The sequence below is a fragment of the Elephas maximus genome, chromosome 20, assembly GCF_024166365.1.
Source record: "Elephas maximus indicus isolate mEleMax1 chromosome 20, mEleMax1 primary haplotype, whole genome shotgun sequence".
NCBI lineage: Eukaryota > Metazoa > Chordata > Mammalia > Proboscidea > Elephantidae > Elephas > Elephas maximus.
In genome coordinates this window covers 63,320,526-63,339,641 of record NC_064838.1, presented here as the reverse complement: position 1 = coordinate 63,339,641, position 19,116 = coordinate 63,320,526, and the positions used below count along the sequence as shown (strand labels likewise).

Below are 19,116 nucleotides of genomic sequence, written 5' to 3'. Positions count from 1 at the left end.
TCTAAGGCAGGCTCATCAAACTATAGCCCAGGGGCCAAATCTCACAGTCTTAGTTTTCTAGTGCTGCTGTAACACGAGTACCACAAATGCATGGCTTTAAATCACCGAAATTTCTTTTCTCCCAGTCCTGGAGGCTGAAAGTCCAAATTAGGATCTTGGACATGTTGATTTCTTTCTTGTAGGTAGACCCAGATGTTTCTTGGTTCCTTGGCTTTTAGATGATTGTCACATGGAGTCTATCCTTGCCCCTACCCCCATGTGTTCATATCTCTGTGTCTAATCTGCTATTTTTATAACTCAGAAGTGATTACATTTAGAACCCACCCTGCTCAGGTATGATCTAATTAATATAACAAAGAAAACCCTATTCCCAAAGAGGATTACATCCATAGGTATAGGGTTAGGATTTCAACACTTATTTTGGGGGGATACAGTTTAATCCATAACACCCATCCATTGCCTGTTTTTGTAAGTAAGGTTTTATTGGAACAGCCACGCCCATTCATTGACATACTCTTGGTGGTTGCTTTTGCACTAGAATCAGAGTTGAGTAGTTGCAGATCCCATATGGCTCATAAAACTTAACGTATTTATTATCTTATCCTTTGGAGAAGAAGTTTGCCAAGGATGGTTTTTACACTACTTGAAACATTTCCATGATATGCCATGGGAAGTTCTTGATTTAAGGTCCAGGAGTCCATGAATAGGTTTTAGAGAATCTCTGACCTCCTGAAGAATGGGCATTTTTCTAGGAATATAGCCCATAGTTTTGATCAGCTTTTAAGAAGAATCTGTGATCCCTCAAGAGTGGGATATTGCCCCATCCCTCTCCCCAGGGATGTAGAAGATTTTTAAAACTCAAACTTCTTTCAATGAATAAGAAATGTATACCAGTACTGAGTGATAACTGTTATTAAGTGTTGGATATAAATTGCTGCAAATTGCGAAATTCTTAATATAAGGTCTCCTGTGCAAAGTATTTTACTGGGTTGGCTCCTCTGTAAATGAATGTAAATGAAAGATGTATGATAATTACTGTCACGTTTTAGATTTCTCAAATACTCCTCCAAACAATTATTTGAATGTATGCAAGATTTTGGATAGCTTCATTGCAAGGGAATTCCTTCAAGGGAACAAGTGGATGAGCTAGTCAGCCCACAGCAGCAGACCAGACTTGACCCACGGTCCATAGTTTGCCAACTCCCGTGATAGTTAAATAGAGAGAGAATGTGATAAAACACTGAAATTGGAGGACCTGGGTGAAGGATATACAGAAACTCTTTGTACTCTTCTTGCAACTTTCCTGTAAACCTGAGATTATTTAAAAAAGAAAAAACTACAGAAAGAAGAGTGCTGTACTTTCCATAGCTGCTGCTAAGAAAGAAAAACATTAATCAGATCATTGGCCTAAGAAGTGAGTGTCTTGCCTTTCCTAGCAGTCACACAACTCCCACTGACATTTCCCCCATGTCCATGGACCTCGAGTAGTGTAGTTTCTGATGTGTAGTTGGGGTGCCATTGTTACCTTTCTCCTGTTCATCCTTGCTCCCCATCACTCTTCATGAGTAATGAGGTCACTGGACTGGTAATTTTTATGTGACTTTGTAATTTTCTATAATGTGGGAATATTTTGGTTTACTGTAATTAAATGGACTAAATAAAAGGTGCTTACCAGAAAATGCCCCATTAGCTTGGAAGTCTGTGACACATCTTTTCTGATGTCCTTAATGTATTATTATGAATTCCAATTACACAGCACCCTCGCCCGTCATAATTGAGTGATAGCTAAGGTGAGCAGGAACTGAACATACGTTAAAATATTACGAGTAGGAATGGGGTAATTTTTATATTAAGATACTTTTTAAACTGGAAGAGTGAATGACTTCTACTTTGTAGACTTGTAGTCATTCTTCTGTCCTTTACCAGTTTAATTCAAACAAAGCCAAATGTTTCATCATTGTAGGAAAGGCCACACCGTGATCTTCACTGATGATGAACATGATGGTGGTCATAACTGACGTTTATTGAATGCCGTGGTCATAACTGACGTTTATTGAATGCCGTGGTCATAACTGACATTTATTGAATCCCAAAACTTTGTCCAGATCCATTCCAAATGTTTTTCATCCTTTTTTTTTTCATTTATTCCTAACAAACAAAACTCTGAAGTACTATTATTATCTCCCATTTATAGATGAGGCTTAGTGATGTTAAGTGACTTGGCCGTGGTCTTATGTTAGAAAACGTGGAGCCGTGTTGGCCTGGAGAGCTGGTTGGAACTTCTTCCATTGTAGATAAAGCCAGAAGGAAATGAAGTTTTAGAAAGAAGGTCTGTAGTCAAGAGGACATCCTGCCATTGAGAAGAATAAAGTAAATGATACAGGATGCTCATATCCATGCAAGAAATAGAATTCATGATGGAAAGTCCTTCACATTCCCCTGCCCACTCCCACTGAAGAAGTTCAGTAGCAAATTTAGAGATGAGAAGGGCTTGAAGGAGAAGATATAGTGATTCATTCCTTTTGGCTGTCACCCACTTCAACTGCACCCACCCAGGTATCTACTAAAGGGAGCAGGGAGACTGGAAAGAGTTGAGAAGGAGGGAAAGTAAAAAGATCGGGAAATGACATTGGAAGTTCAAGGCAGAGGGACAGAGAAGGTAGGAGGTGCTTCTGGAGCGGTTTTGCCACCACTCATATTAATGAATCACTTTGGGGCCAGACTCCCCTCGCTCTTCCGTCCTTTGCCCTCCACTGATCTAAAGCCCGGAGTTAAGACACCCTGACTCTGACGTTGTACTGGTTCCATGACCCCTCCAAGACTAACTTCCATTTTGAGTCCCCATATGGAAAGTTATCATCCATAAAAAGAGCCATGTGACTTTGTCAGGATTTCTTACCCGAAGGCCATTAGGAGTTTTGTCTGTGCTATTTCTTCTCAGTTATTGAAATAACTTTCTTCCTTATGCGAAAGAAACAGTGCTACAGTTTAGTAGCAACAGTAAGAAACTTTGAGAGTAGTCTTCATCATTTAAATGACATATTTATTGAACAAAGTAGCCAAGTGATTGATTCTATAGAAACCCGATCTGCAAAACAGAATACAGGTAGTCCCCTACTTACAACAGACTCCAGTTACGAAGAACCACGCTTGCTTGTAACTCTTTTTTTGTTGTACATCTTTTCATTAGTAATATGTACTACGTGCAGTGTTGCAGCATGTACTTTGCTGATGTCGTTATATCTGTGCATTTATGTTGGTGTTTCCAACCCTCAAAGACAAATAAAGATCAGATTTGTAAAGATACTGAATAAAGAAACCTAAAAAAAAAAAAATGAAGTATTCCACTTAACTTCAGAACTGACTTGTGTCAAAGTCATGGGAATGGAACCCTGTTATATGTTGGGGGCTACTTGTATTAACATCTGCACAGCTTGTCTTTCTAAAACATAAAGGAGGAAAAATGTTTCTTTGTGGAATCCCCTGGGAATTAAAAATCCAGGGCAAAAGTAAAATCTTTATATGGAATTTCAAACATGTTGCTCATTCACCTTCTTTCCTTTTTAGGGACTGGCTAAATATGTTCAGCCCACCAATTGTTCCTCCCAGTCAGCAGCCAACCGAGCAGCATCCGGATTCTTCAGGAAGTTCGAGTGCTCAAGGTGGGAATATGAAAAATGCTATGCATAAAAAAATAAAAATAATTAGCTATAAATAGAGAAAATCAGTCACTTTGAGATGCCACTGTTTTCATTAAAAGCTAATCACTTAGACTTACACACCCAAAATGAGGTAAGCTGTGCTTCATTTTTCTAGAATGATGGGTTCTTTGCAACTGAAAAGAAAATAACAGAGAAATTACCCTTGTTCTTCTAAAGCTTAATCCCAGGGTGAAGAACAGTTTAGAGTGTAAGAGCATGGCTTTGATGTCAGTAGACCTTATTCTGAGTTCTGGCACTACCAATTCCTAGCTGTGTCACCTTTAGGAATTTGGTTACCACATCTATAAAATAAGACTAAAAATAGATCATATGTACCTGAAAGTTTTTCCTGAAGATTCAGTGAGGTGGTATATCTGAATTACTTAGAATAATAAAAAAAAAAAAATTAATAGTGCCTATTTAGTAAGTTTTTTTTTTTTTTTTTACTAAATACTAGCTGTTGGTATTATTTAGTAAGTTTTTTTTTTTTTTTTTACTAAATACTAGCTGTTGGTATTATTGTAAAATGGATACTCCAACATCACTAAGATACATGTTTTCACTAAGACAAAGGCTGTCACATAGCTAGTTATTAATATAAAAGTTGGAAGGAAGCAGGAATGAAAATTTGCCTAGGTTCCTTTATTGGCGGGAGCCTTAAAGATGAGCATTCGTATCTGGTGGTGAGTGGGGAGCATGGCTGTCAGGAGTGCGTGGAGGAGGCATACATAAAAGAGTCTTTGGTGAAATTGGAGGAGGTGCAGGGCAATCTAAAGTGCGTAACTGGAGTGACAAAGAGCCTCAGGGGGACTCACTGAAACCATTTGCTGGGTTGGATTTTGAAGACGAAACACTATACCCGAAGTTAAAAAAAAAGCAAAAATTGAACTGAAACCAATATAAATTGCTCTAACAAAGGTGCCAGTTACTTTTCCTCCCCATCCCAGGGAGAAAGTGGAGCCTCCTATTTGTCTTGAGGTGTGGAGGATTCAGACTGAGAGCTCATACTCTGAGCTGTACGTTTAGGCTGCCCGAGGGATGGAGATGTCTCTGTGATTCACTATCTAAAATAGATCATGCCCCTCAAGTTATGAATCTTTCTAGAGGTGTACATTTATAATTACTAATGACAGAAAAATAGGATCTCGGCTGTCAGGAGGAGACCTTGCTGTGAGGAGACAAGTAATATGTTAATTGTCCTAAATAAGCCACAAGAACTGAGGTTGTGATCCTTGAGCAAAGGCACCCAAGATATATTTTAGTGATGAGTGCCTGAAAAGATGACTTGAAGTCACCATTGCAAATCGTACTCCTAACAGTAGGGCTTCAACTATGCTGAAGGTGAATAGAATTTTCTTCCAGGGCAAATTAACGAATTAACTTCAGAGAAGGATCTTAGGACCGTCCTGGCCACTGGTAACCAGGCCTGGCACCCTCTGCCTGACAGCCCAGATTTTGGTCAGCTGTGATTTGCTCACCTCACCCTTCTCTGATATGCTTAGGAGATTTGTAGCTAATTAATACCATCAAAAACCAGTATTTCCTGTTTGGTTAATCTTTATATGTTAACAGCATGGTTTTAGACAGACAGCCTAGCACAGTGTAGACTGACCAGTAAGCTGAAATAGTGTTTCCCTCTACTCCTATGAAGTGTTTGCAATAGAAAAATAATGGGCCCCCGTTATCAGTTTATAACATCAGAAGGGAAGAGGGGCAGGACTGTGGGCAGCCTGGCACACTCCCTGGGTTCCTGTTGTAGAAAACCATTCATTTAGCACATACTGTGTGTGCTTACTTGATGGCAGCTGGTTTGGGTTTTTTGGTTTATGTACCAGGCACTGTGCTGATTCTGTTAGATTTAGCCTCACAACACCACCATGGGGTACTTTTTTTTTTTTTTTTTTTACGGCTGAGGAAACTGAGGCACAAAGTTGTTGAGTAACTTGCCCAAGGCCCCACAACTAATAAGGGCCAAAAAAAAAAAAAAAAAAAAAACCCAAACCTGTTGCCATCAAATTGATTCTGACTCATAGCGACCCTGTAGGTGCCAGAGATAGGATTTAAACCCAGGCAGCCTAGCTCCAGTGCTCAATCACTTTTTGCTTTTGGAACCAAGTGAATTGATTTCCTACTCAAAAAATACCCACTGCCATCCAGTCGCTTCTGACTCATAGTGATCCTACAAGACGCAGTATAACTGCCCTGTAGGGTTTCCAAGGCTGTAATCTTTACGGAAACAGACTGCCGCATCTTTCTCCCACAGAGCAGCTGGTGGGTTCGAACCACCTACCTTTCCATTAGAAGCTTAACTACTTTACCATCAGGGCTCCTTACTCAGAAAATAATATATATAAAACCAGGAGTGGAGAATTTGTTTTTCTATTGAGAGTTCCTTATTTACAGGGAAAAAGTAAAACATCTCAAGGGCTAAGTGGTTAAGTTCTTTTCTTCATGAAAATTAAAAAAAAAGTAGACCTCTAGTTGCTGTTCGTTTTAGCCCTGAACCCGCCTCCCCTCCTCATTCATGTTTGTCAGAAAGGACAGGTGGCCACAGTTCCTGAGGGGTCCAGTTGCTGGTGGTGCCCACATCTGGGGCACCTCTGTGTCAGTGAGTAGCTGAGTGAAGGACAAGATCATTGGAAAACAGAACCTCCAGGTTAGGGCATCTGTATCTCCTAGAAGACCTTCCCTGACAGTCTCATCTAAGTAGCTCAGCCACCTGCACCTCTGTTCTCTCTCACTTTGCCCTTCTTCATGGCTTTTCCATGGTTGGCAAACCATGATTTGTTTACTTGTTTATTGTCTTTCTTCCTCAGTGAGTTCTCTAGAGCAGAGACTTTGCTCGTTTGTGCCCTCCTGGCTCCCTAGTGGCCAGTGCAATTCCTGGCATATAGCTGATACTCTCTAAAATCTTACGAGAAGGAAGACAGGCCGGGGGGGGAGGGGCAGGGGAGTGGGGGGGCAGGGGCGGGCGCATGCCATGTTCTTTACTATTCGTTTTTTATAAAACCAAAACAAACCAAACTCATTGCTGTCAAGTCAATTCCAACTTTTAGCAACCCTATAGGACAGAGTAGAACTACCCCATAGGGTTTCCAAGGAGCACGTGGTGAATTTGAACTGTTGACCTTTGGTTAGCATCTGTAGTTCTTAACCACTATGCCACCAGGGTTTCCATTTTTTATAACAACCTTGAAAAAAGAATAGGGTAATTCATTGAAATCTGACTTTCAACTTCCCCCACTAACTATAAGCTTAATTGCTTATAGTTTATATAAACTATAAGCAATAAAAACTTTTTCAAAGAAAATCTCATACAGTATCTCAATATATAAAAGATAAAAACAAAACTACTGTGGTTAAAGGGGAAGTTAGGGTCCCAGAACCCTGCCTTAGGCTCTGAAGAACAAGTTTAAAATGCAGATGCAGCCCAACCCCTTCAATTTTCCTAAAGAGGTAAACGACTTGTCCAAGGTCAGGTGCCCAAGCAGAGCCGGTGCTAGCATTAGGACCTGGGCTTCCGCCATGTCAGTGCTTTTCCACAGAACCATTTCACTGGGACAAGAACTTAAATTGTGAGGGTGGGCTCCCAGGAAAAAGGTGTCTCTTTCCATGGATTGGATGCTGTCTTAGTCATCTAGTGCTGCTAGAGGAGAAATACCACAAATAGATGGCTTCAACAAACAGAAGTTTATTCTCTCACAGTCTAGTAGGCTAAAAGTCCAAATTCAGGGCATCAGCTCTAGGGAAGCCTTTCTCTGTCAGTTCTTGTCATCAATCTTCCCCTGGTCTAGGAGCTTCTGTGTGCAGGAACCTCAGGTCCCAAGGATGCACTCTGCTCCCGGTGCTGCTTTCTTGATTGTATGAGGTCCCCCAGTCTCTCTGCTTGCCTCTCTTTTATGTCTCAAAAGAGATTGGTTTAAGGCATGATCTAATCTTGTAGATTGAGTCCTACCTCATTAACATAACTGCCTCAAATCCTGCTTCATTAACATCATGGAGATAGGATTTACAACACATATGAAAATCACATCAGATGACAAAATGGTGGACAATAACACAACACTGGGAATCATGGCCTAGCCAAATTGACACGTATTTTGGGGGACACAATTCAATCCATGATGGATGCCTATCTTCAGACTTCTAGGATAAAGATGGTAATAGCTAACATCCACTGAATCTTCCTGTATTCCAGGCCTGACCAAAAAATCATACCTGTTTCTGTTGAGTCGATTCCAACTCATAGTGACCGTATAGGGCAGAGGAGATTACCACATCTTTCTCCCAAGGAGCAGCTGGTGGGTTCAAACTGCCGACTTTCAATTGAGCACTTAACCACTTCACCACCTGGGCTCCTTTGTTCCAGGCCTTCATATGCATACTTCGGTTTGATTCTCACAACCACCTACTGAGGTGGGTACTGCAGCTGAGAGAGGTGTGTTAGTGTGCCTGAACCTCCACGACCTGGAGAGGCCAGGTTGTATTTGTGCCCCTGGAGGCATCGCTGTACTTTAACAGCAGGCGGAGACAGCCTGACCAATTCATAATTCTAGGAAACTTGCCGCAGGCCATACAAAAGTAAGTGCATGAGCTATTTCTGGCCCTTGAGTCGGAGGTTCCTGTCCCTCCTTTATGCAGAAGGAGTTTGTGTCACAGCCACAGTTTCTGATCGGCCAAAATGTCTCAAGTGGGTAAATACCACCTCAAAGTGCATAGCCATGCAACCCATGCCCTTGGGCCAGAGAAACGGCAGCTCCTCCCAGTCTCTCCTGGGCCATAATATACTGAGGGATTCCAATTACTGTGAGTACAGGTGCCCTTAACACTTGCTAAAAATGCGTTTTCCTGGAGTTCATGTGAAATGTAAAAATGGGAAGTCAAGATTTTCAGAACTTACTCAAGAAAACTACCAAACTGACCTTTTGAAAATGAATTGTACTTTGCAGGAAGAATAGTTGTCAATTTCTTTTTGACACATGTTCCTTTGCAGATATGACCCTTAAATTATCCATGCTTCCCAACTGCAAAATGGAATAAGAGTGGCCTCTCCCTTCAGGCCTGTGGCTCCCTCTTGCCCTTATGTAGACTTTGAGTAAGAAGGGCATCCAGGAGGGTTTTTAGAGTTGCCAGTGTCTTATAAAAATCACATTCTTTTACCCTTTTTATGGCAAAGCCACACAGGATATCCCTTTATGAACATTGATTAATCTCCCAAGAGACATAAATAGGCAGTAGAGTGGTTTTTTTATAGATGTAATATCCAAATTGCTTGTAAATACAGAAAACCTGTGGCTCGTTGCAGGTAACCGGCGGAGGGGAACCTGGCCGCCTGCTCTCACTCCACAGGGGATTCCTTTCCTGGTCCTCCTCTTTACTGCCACAGCATGATTTAACATTTACTTAATACTGGAGCCCTGGTGGTGCAGCAGATAAGAGGTCGGCAGTTCAAATCCACCAGGCGCTCCTTGGAAACCCTATGGGGCAGTTCTGCTCTGTCCTACAGGGTCACTGTGAGTCGGAATCAATCAGTGGCAGCGGGTTTTAATTCCCTGCATCTAAAAGCAGTTTTATTAGTTATCTCACCAGACTTCTGCCTCATCAAACAACCACGGTACCACCACAGTGCTTAGCATGGTGCCTGGGAAATAGTGAACACCCTGTAAATATTTGCAAAGAAGTTGGTACCTTCAAGTTGATTCTGACTCATAGTGACCCAGGTGTTTCGGAGTAGAGCTGCACTCCATAGGGTTTTCATACATGTGGTCTTTGGAAGCAGATAGCCAGGATTTTCTTCCCAGGCAACTCTGTGTAGGTTTGAACTGCCCATCTTTCTCTTAGTAGCCCAGCACTTAACGGTTTACACCACCCAAGGACTTTCCCCAAAAAGCTGTATTGATGATGTTATGGAAAAGTAGTAACAGAAGCTAGCATTAATAAACCACCTACTTTGTGCCTGGGACTGTGCTGAGTAATAATAGAGGCTAGCATTAATGAGCTACCTGCTCTGTGCTCGGTACTGTGCTGAGTTTTTCTGCACGTTACCTCACGGTGGTTTCTCCCAGCAGTCCTCGGCATCAGTCGTTATGTCCTCGTTTTACAGCTGCAGTTAAGGAGCTAGCCTGGTCACCAACCCACTGAGTGTGGACCAGGACACTGACCCAGGCCCACCTGACAGGGGAGTTCATACCCTGAACCCCTGTGCTGTAACCTGACCACAGAATTCCCAGTTAGGGTGATAAGAAATTCACAACCAAAATGTCCAGTGCAATTATCTAAGTAGTTCGGCCTGCTTTAGGCTGAGAATTTAGGAAGTTCTCTTTCTTAGAACTTTTTGGATAAGAACACCTTCATAGTCCTCTCCATAGATCCATGGAGCCCTCATCTTAGCTCTGAGCTAACGAAACGATGCAGTGTTTACAGCATTCTTGAACCCAGAGCTCCTGCCCCTTCTTCCTGCGAGGCAACCAGTTGCCTTTGGTCTCTGATTAAGCTTTGAGGGAGGGGGTGATTATTGCCTCTTACGCAGATATCAGGGTGCAGAGGGTGTCTTCTCTTCTGCAGTGAAGTGATTTGGAGGGAGGAAAACTTCCCTCTCACTAGTGTAAGGAGATGCATTAATTTTGAGGGATACAGGGCGTGAACACTCTGGTCAAAATAAAAAATGAGCACATCGCAGGTATCTGAGGCTCGCTTCCCTACTTCAGAACCACCCTCCCCCCACCATACTGTCCCCCACATGCATCCCAGAAGGTCCTGGCCCAGTGTGTGTTTCTGGCCTCCCTAGCTGGAACTTGAGATCCATCTTCCCGTAGCTACAGTGTTGGCACCACAGCCTGGTAAGGAACCTCCCTTCATGGCCAAGCACACATTTGAATCACCGAACACGTATAAGTAGAGACTACCTGGAAAGGGTGAAATACCAGTAATTCCTGATTAATCATCCAGATCCTTCAGCATGTCACTTTAAATGGCATTGTCCAAGTAAAATTTAAAACAAAAACAGTTGCCTTCAAGTCAACTCTGACTCATGTCGGCCTCATGTGTGTCAAGAGTAGAACTGTGCTCCGTAGGGTTTTCGGTGGCTGACTTTTCAGAAGTAGATCGCCAGGCCTTTGTTTGGCAGCATCTCTGGGTGGATTGACCCTCCAACCTTTCAGCTAGCAGCCAAGCACACTAGCCATTTGCACCTCCCAGGGACTCCAGGTAAAACATAGCCATGGGTTTTTAGAAAATGTGGAATGTACTTGTTTCCCACCTGAACTATAATCATCACATGTTATTTGCCTTCCAAAGAACAGTATAGCTTTCTAGTAGGAGAAAGTATCTTTTCATCTTTTTTATGTCATTGTTGGTCATTTGTCTTTCTCCCATTTGAGGGCACATATTTGGTGAGACCCAAAATTAAGTAGTTCACTGTGGGCTTTCCCAGATGTTAGTGCGAGTTAATTTTGCCCCACTGTGAGACATGTTGGTGGGAGAGTCTGCAAGCGCCTGGCACTCAGCAGAATCTTATCTAAAATGTCATCTTTATTGATCGATCCTAAGGCTGGCTCCTCCGAATTGTGATCCCTCACCATTGAATTGTTTAAACGATAGTGTATTAGTACGCACATAGAAATACAGTCAATCATTTCTCAAGATCTATGAGAGAGGAAATGTATTAACTGCTTAAAAAAAAAATTCTAGTTGGCAGCGTCAGAAAATCGAAAACCAAGTACAGCGTCTTGATTCAGAGATTTTAAACCTGATAAACTGGTCCCACATCATTTATTTTCAAGCTCGATGACTTAGCCTGTGCTTATAGGTTTCCTATTATCTACAGTTAAAGTGCATTAAATATAGATAATTAAGCAGTTACATTAATTGACTTTCTAAGGGTGGACTGGAGGGATTATTTACCAGAGGAGAGGGCAGCCAATTTTGCTGTGTTTCTTCTGGCACCACGGGTTTTTCTTCTGTTATTGCTGCTGCTGTTAGCTAGTTTCAAAGTGAAACAGGCTGAAAGTTTGTAAATGGATTATTATCTGAGAAGTAATTTTACTTCACTGCAAATGGCTTATTATGTGGAGAAGAGTAAAAGTGTAATTTGGACCCTTGTCCAGATGTTCTTAGCCTCATAGCGGAAAATGATTTTATTTGTTAATTTGTCCTTTTAGAGCTTCTGTAGCCGGTCTGTAAATAGAGCCATTTAGCATTTTGAGGAAAAACAAACTCTGCACTATCCAAGAATATAATTGAAAAAATTACCCCATACCCATGCCCAGTAATTACCTTTCAAAACATTTTCCATTGCTTGACATCATAGTGGTAATTGCTTGATGATATTATAATTTCATCACGTAGGGATTACAATGGCAAAATGATGTAAGTTGGAGGCTTTGAAAATTAAGTTACAATGAAAACAAAACCTTTTATGCATGTTTAAAGCACTATTTCAATGTAAAATTATACATAATCTCACCCAATTTTTGTACACATATCATTGTTGGTGGGATTTTATAATCCATCCGTTTAAAGCTTCAGCACTAAAAACCACAAACCCTATCTTAGACCTCGTGATTGTAGTGCGTTAGGTTCCAGCTCTGTAGCCATCCGTGTTAGAACGAACGCATTTATATAGCAGTTATTGCTCCGGCTTGTATGCATTATGTAGCAAAACCTCTACTAATGAATTGGATCCACCTCGATCCCTTTGCAGTTGAGTAATAAAGACCCATGGCCCATTGCAATGGCTGTTTTCATCTTGAAAGATTCCTGACTAGTTGTAAAATGTATTGAGTTTTCTAATTTAATAGCAGCAACTTAAAATTTTACCTTTTTAGAAAGTACAGCTATAAAAAATGCACTAAACAGTTCTGTGCAATACAAGCCTTATGTCAGAGCTTCCCCCAACGTCTTGATGGAGTGAAAAAAGAAAGTGAAAGGCAGATACCGAAGATAGCTGTGACTCATAGTTGTTTACCTCAGCGATAGGTGATTTTAACATTATAGCTGATGGAAAAAAGTAGTTTTATTTTTTAAAAAATGCATGATTTCTATTTAAGAAATGTCTTTATTTAAAGATGAATTCATCATACATAAAACTAGCTAGATGCTAATCCACTTTTTTTTTTCCTTTTGGTAACAAAAAGATCCAACGGATAGAGTTTCCAGGTAGAGAATAAGGGATAAATGAGCCTAAGCTAGAGTGTGAGTTGTCCCATACTCTTCCAAATCGTGTAATTTTCTGGTTTGCTCTTAGGTCATGTTAACAGCTGATCTTTTGGACGAGTAGCTCTCAGCTCTGACTGCATAACAGAACCACCTGGAGGGGTCTCGTTTCTAGAGTCTAGGATTCAGTTGATTTGGAATGGGGCCTGTTCATGGCATTTTGAAGCCTTTGGTATAGGGTCGCTATGAGTCGGAATCCACTTGACGGCAGTGGGTAGTGGGTAATGGGGTGGGTCCCCAGGTGACTCTACTGTGCAGCTCGGGTTGAGAACGACCACATTAGACTAATGGAAGTAACTTCACTGAATTTCGGATGTTTTCCTGGATGACTCCTCTTCTGTCCCCATATGCTTCTTTGGGCATTCCCCAGGCTCAGTTCTGTGGCTCTCCACACTCATCCTTAAGCACCATCCATTCTCCTGCCTTCAAACAGAATTTACACATCTGGCTTCTAAATCTTTATTTTCAGTCCTGTCGTCCCATCCAAATTCCAGTTGTATGTCCCCGTCTGACTCACCAGCACAGGCATTTTCATGTCCCATTTTCACCTTAGAGTTGATGTGGTCAAAATGAACTCATTTCTGCATTCACTGCCTGAAAGATAGTGCTCCCTTCTCCCAGCTCCGCCATTATTTTCCTGCTTATCCAGGCCAAACCTTGAAACCTTTGACTGAACCTCTTCCTCATCCCTTTCTGGACATTTAACAGAAGCTGTTGATTTTTCTTTGAGAATAAATTTCTTAAATATCCTTCCTGTCAGGACTCTGGTCTGGAACTTCAACAGGCAATACCTAAATTCTGACAGAGTTCTCCTACCTGCTTTGAGTCCAGATACACTTCTGTATCTACCCATCAAACTATCCTTCCTTGGATTTCTGGTCTAGAGTCTTCACTGGCTCCCTATTGCTTAGTATATTGAGTCTAAACTTCATTCCTGATGGTATAATACCAACCTACCTCATTTCCTGAGATTGGCCAGCCCTCTTGATCCACTCAGCAGAGCAGACTCTTCACTCTCATCAACCCTGGTCTCCTCTCTGTTGACCTCCCCCATGAGGGCCTTTTGCTGGCAGTGCCTCACTCCCCCTTTAGTTCCTCCAAATTCTCCCCTTCTCCTGCCAGCTCTCAGGTCCTCGTCCATGGTCATGATTACAACAGCAACGTTTATTGAATACTCACAAAAGTGTACTGAGTGATATCTCCATTAATCCTTTTGGGTACTATGATAGATATTATCCTTACTTTACATATGAGGAAACTGAGGCTCAGAGAGGTGAATTGTCCAACTGTCTCACAGCTGCAAAGTGGTGAATTTGGGTTTTGGACCCAGGTCTGTCTGACTCCATTATCTAAACATTTAACTACTCTGTCTTACTACTGCCTGCCTCTATGAAGCCTTTTCTTCGTACTTCAAGTTTTATTGCTACTTCTGTTCAGAGTTCCTGAAAAAAAAAAGTTATAATCTATAGCCCAGTGTTTATTATTGATATTATCCTTGATAATAATAGTTGTCTTCTGTTGAGCAACTACTATGTACACTGTGTGATGCATATTACCAGTTGCTGCCCTCGAATCAATTCAGACTCATAATGACCCTATAGGACAGAGTAGAACTGCCTTGTAGGGTTTCCAAGGAGCAGCTGATGGATTCGAACTGCTGATCTTTTTGGTTAGCAGCCAAATGCTTAACCACTGCACCACCAGGGCCCCATACATACATGTTACCAGTATCTAATTTAATCTTCCACCAAACCCTTTGAAATAGGCACTGGTGTTCCCCATTTATAGAGGAGGAAACAAAGATCCAATGAGGTAAAATAACCTGCAACCTGCCTCAGGTCATTCGGGTAAAAAAAGAGCACGTTTGTTGGATTCCAGAGCCAGTGGGTGCTCCTAACCATTGTGCAGTAGCAACTCTTGTTAAATTCTTCCTTGGCCTTCAGTAGCTGCTTTTGTTTCATGCATGTTCGTCACATTCACATGTCACTGTGCCCACCTCAGTCACACAGCAGGCACACGCTACATACTTATTGATACTGACTTTGTCCAGTTCTCTGAAGTAGTCCAAATATTAAAGGGAGGATGGACTGAATGTCTGAAAGTAAAGGCCACGCACTCACTCCTTTAAATGCCTGATACGCAGAAGCGACCTAAAGGAGTGGGTCGTCTTCAATACGGAAAGACCACTTGAAAAGGATTCTCAGCCTCTCCTACTTTGAGGAGAAGGTGGCTGGAGACAGGGCCCAGGGGACTCCTCATAACACAACAGAAGAAAACAAAGGAAAGGCGGCCTTCTTTCTCTGCGTTCCTGCTCTTAATTAGAAACCGTGCGGGGCGCTGAGGTCAGCTACCGCTATTCATGTGGTCTTTGGCAAAGTTCTGTCATACTTCAAGGATATAAACCACTGTGGCCAAGAGTCACAGAAACTCATCAGAGACACCGCAGGAATCATCTACAAAATTCCCTACAAATGACCGTCCCAGTCCCTGCTTCACCCTCCCTAGACTTTATGTTTCGTTTGCCGATTAGCTTTAATGCTTAGAAAATTCTTCTTGTGCTGAGCCAAAATCTGGTTCCCCATCACTCCTACCTGCTGATCCTATTGCTTCCCCCTGGATCCCCACAGAATCTTCCAAACTTCTCACAGACATCCACCCTTCATAGACTTGAAGCCAGAAGGGCTCCTTTTACCTCCATCAAGCTTTGTCTCTTCCTGAGTTAATAACCCCAGTTCCTTCGGGGCTTGTTGAACTGTTTGCTTCTGCCCTCCCCCGTGGACTCGCTTATTTTTGCCAAATAGTTTTTGGTATAAAAAATGAAATTTCTTTTGTTTCTGAGCCTGACTTTTTAAAATGTAGGACACTGTTAAAATTTGCTACTCTTGCCAAGGTTTAAACTCCTTTCACGTAATAGATTCCAATCAGATGTGTTCTATCACCTTCTTAACAACAATGCCAAAGCATGGTATGGTAGAAAGAACACTGAACTGAGAGTCTGGAAACCTGAGTTTGTCCCCAACTCTACCTCTAACTCATTAAGTGACCTCAGATGAGCTATTTAACTTTGCAGACCCTGGTTCCCCTATCTGTAAAACGGCCACGATAATTCCTGCCTATTCCACAAGGTTGTGAGGGTCAAATGAGCTACTACATGAGAAAGTACTTTCTAAACCATCAGGGGCTCTGCCAATTCAGGTATTAGTAAGTGAGGCAGAGGTAATTGGTCCTCTGTTAAACCCTACTTTTTAAGGACTGCTAGCACTACACTCAAGAGACTCAGGGATTTTTGTGCCTGTTTCCCCTCCTACACTGCACACTCCTTGCAAACAGAGTCTGTTTGTTATAATCATTTGTGTCACCAACACCTAGCTCAGTGCCCGGCGCAGAGAAGGATCATGTTAAATATTTGCTGGGTGGATAGAAGAAGGACGGACGGAGGAATGGCTGTGGTACAGTTTCAAGCCCTCACCTTCCCCATTTGGACCCTGTTTTAACTTGATAAAATAGAAATGTCTGCAGCATGGTAAGATTAAAGGTGAATCAAGAGAGGGAGGTTGGGAGGATTTAAAGATGTGTTACACTCACAGTCTCTTGGTGTTCATAGCATGTCATGATGCAGGGCTACTCAGAGTTGCACTTGGCGACAGGAATGGTAGGAGAGGGCTTATGTATGGCAAGCGGGGTGGGGCTAGCTAGGTCTCCAGGCTTCCCGGGTATTGGGTATTTTGAATAATTCTGCAGACTCCGGAGCATAGGGGCTGTCCCTAGCTGTTGAGTACCTGCTCCGGGGCGATTAGGGTGGATGCCTAGTGGTCCAGGACAGTGAGACCCCGATAAGGGGAGTGGTAAGAGAGTAGACGTAATCAGCTGCTCAAGAAGGGAACTGACCGGCCTCTAGCCAGGGCCTCCAAAACTGTGTCCAGACAGCATTTGTGAAATATTATACTACAGACCTCCTCCCTTGGACAATGTCCTGACAGTGTCCTTGTGCCAGCTTGGTCTGATTATGACTGGGTAAAATGGAATCCCACCACCACCCTAACCTTCCATTATTCTGGGCAGTGACACTTAGTATCGTGAGCTTCGTTTCACAATCCTTTGTTCACCCTCTCTGTAAACATTCAATATATATTACCGTTTTATTATGTGCCAAGCCCTGTTCCATGCCCACCATCCAAGCCCCTCTAAGCTGACTCCTGGTGATCTTGCAGCCCAGTGGCTTGTTTTTCGTTGGTCCTTAATAATCTGTACTGATGTTTTAATGAAGAGAGCAGGAGTCCCTAGTGGTGCAAATGGTTAAGCACTCAACTAGTAGCCAAGAGGCTAGTGGTTCAAGCTCACCCAGAGGCGCCTTGGAAGACAGCCTGGCTATCTGCTTCTGAAAGACCATAGCCTTAAAAACCCTGTAGGGCAGTTCTGCTCTGCACACATGGGGCTACCCTGAGTTGGAATTAACTCGATGGCAACTAACAACAGCAATGAAGAGAGAGGACTGTTGTTGTAATCACGTCTTCTCCCTGAGCCTCCTCTGGTCTCCTCCGCCATGGCCTTTCCTGGCCTCTGAACTCTGTGACAGGGACTTTCAGAAGGATGCAGATGGCACTCACTCACTGCTGACAGCATCGCATACCAAAGCACTTAGAACCACACTGGGTGCATAAAAGTAAAGCCAATTTTTTTCGTTTTCATTTTCATTTCATGCCCAGTTTGTCAGAAACCAACTAAACCTTGACAATGACTTAGGCAGTGGGACCTAAGCCATCAAAATGGCTGTCACAAGAAAAAAGCTTCAAGCCAGGCTTCTGTTCCTAGCAAACTGACAGACCTTCCTTCCACTAATAAAACTACAGTTTCCCTGGCATTTTGATTTCTATGTATGTTCTCTGCTTTATTATCTTAAATTTCTAAACAGCATTGATCCTCATTAGCAACAGTCTTTAGTCCCTTGGCCTCTCCTTTCTTGCTTCTCCTCCCTGTCAGTTCTCAACAGTCACTTGCCTTCATCCATTATACTAAAGCTGGCCCTGTGATCTCTGGGTGTTTCTTCTCCATCTTACACTGCATACATGGAGCTCATCGCGTCCACCGCGCTCCTCCACTCCAACCTAAACGCTCTCCTTGAATAAAGCAAGTCTTCCGGGGAAGATGGTGATTCCTGCTTCTTTGCCCTCCTCGTGTGGCAGCTGCAGGAGTTCTGGGCCAGCTGGCAGCTAATGTGTCTGTGGTTCTTCTCCCCCACAGGTGAAGAAGAGCCAAATGTGGAAGAGGACGAGGAAGTGCTGACTCTGCTATATGACCCATGTCTGAACTGTTACTTTGATCCCCAGACTGGGAAATACTATGAGTTGGTGTAACCCCTCCTTCCATGGCAAAGAATACCCCCTCAGTCGGTCGGAGCAGTATAGCAGCTCAAATTCTGTTATGGAGGCACCACGATTTGTGTGTTGGGCTGACCCTTGGAATCAAAAGTAACTGAGAGAAATGAATTTATTTTGTAAATAATCTTCAATGTTAAGGATAGCAACATTCTTTTTGTAGATGTGTGTGATCTTGGAACTGTGAAGGAATTAATACAAAGACAAGATTTTAGGGCTTTGAATTGGTTCTTATTAATTGGTTCTCATCCTACATGTAATTTTTGTTTATTTCACATAATTTTATGTAAGCGAATTAAGAGTTATTAATTCCAAATTTTTGCAGTGTTAATCTGTAAATGATGGCTTGATATACAGAAAAAAAGTATTGTTGTTTAAAAGATATTTGGGTACCTTTTATTTTATTACATATTTGTATTAAAAATAAAGCCTGATGGTCCAAAGAATACCTTTTCAACTGCTTCTTTTTTTTCACCTCACTATCTTTACCAGAATATTCCTGGATGATATTTACCTACTCAGACTCACAGAAGAGGGATGCATTGGGAACTGGTCAGACTTTATGGTCACATGTCACTGGCACTGGACCCGTTATTTCCATTTCATTATAGCTCATCCAGAGTTTGCCAGTGACCACCACATTGTTAATCACTTCAGCTCCTTACCACTGTGTAGGTTCCCCCACCATCACCACCACCAATTATCTCCGAATTCTAATAATATATTCCTAATCTAGCTCGTTGGATTTAAGAAGAAGTCGCCCATTTGAACACCTCACACCCAGGTGTCTGACCACTTCTGTGACTTGACCCAGAGAAATCTGAGAG

The 19,116-nt window shown here is 42.3% G+C and overlaps 1 protein-coding gene across 5 annotated transcripts in view; it reads left to right on the top strand.

Moving 5' to 3' along the window:
- Positions 1 to 18,644, top strand: part of CFAP20DC (CFAP20 domain containing) — a 269,312-nt gene extending 250,668 nt beyond the window's left edge. The window contains exons 16-17 of one of the 5 annotated variants that reach the window (XR_007514517.1): positions 2,195 to 2,556; positions 3,568 to 3,644. Coding sequence is in view for 4 of the 5 variants with exons in the window: in XM_049863557.1 (XP_049719514.1) it covers positions 3,568 to 3,662; positions 18,156 to 18,268 (208 nt within the window). In the remaining variant the exon portion in view is untranslated. Of the gene's footprint in view, positions 1 to 2,194; positions 2,557 to 3,567; positions 3,663 to 18,155 lie in introns of those variants that run through there. The other 4 variants (XM_049863557.1, XM_049863555.1, XM_049863558.1 and 1 more) reach the window with 4 other exon arrangements.
- The last annotated feature ends 472 nt before the right edge of the window (positions 18,645 to 19,116 follow it).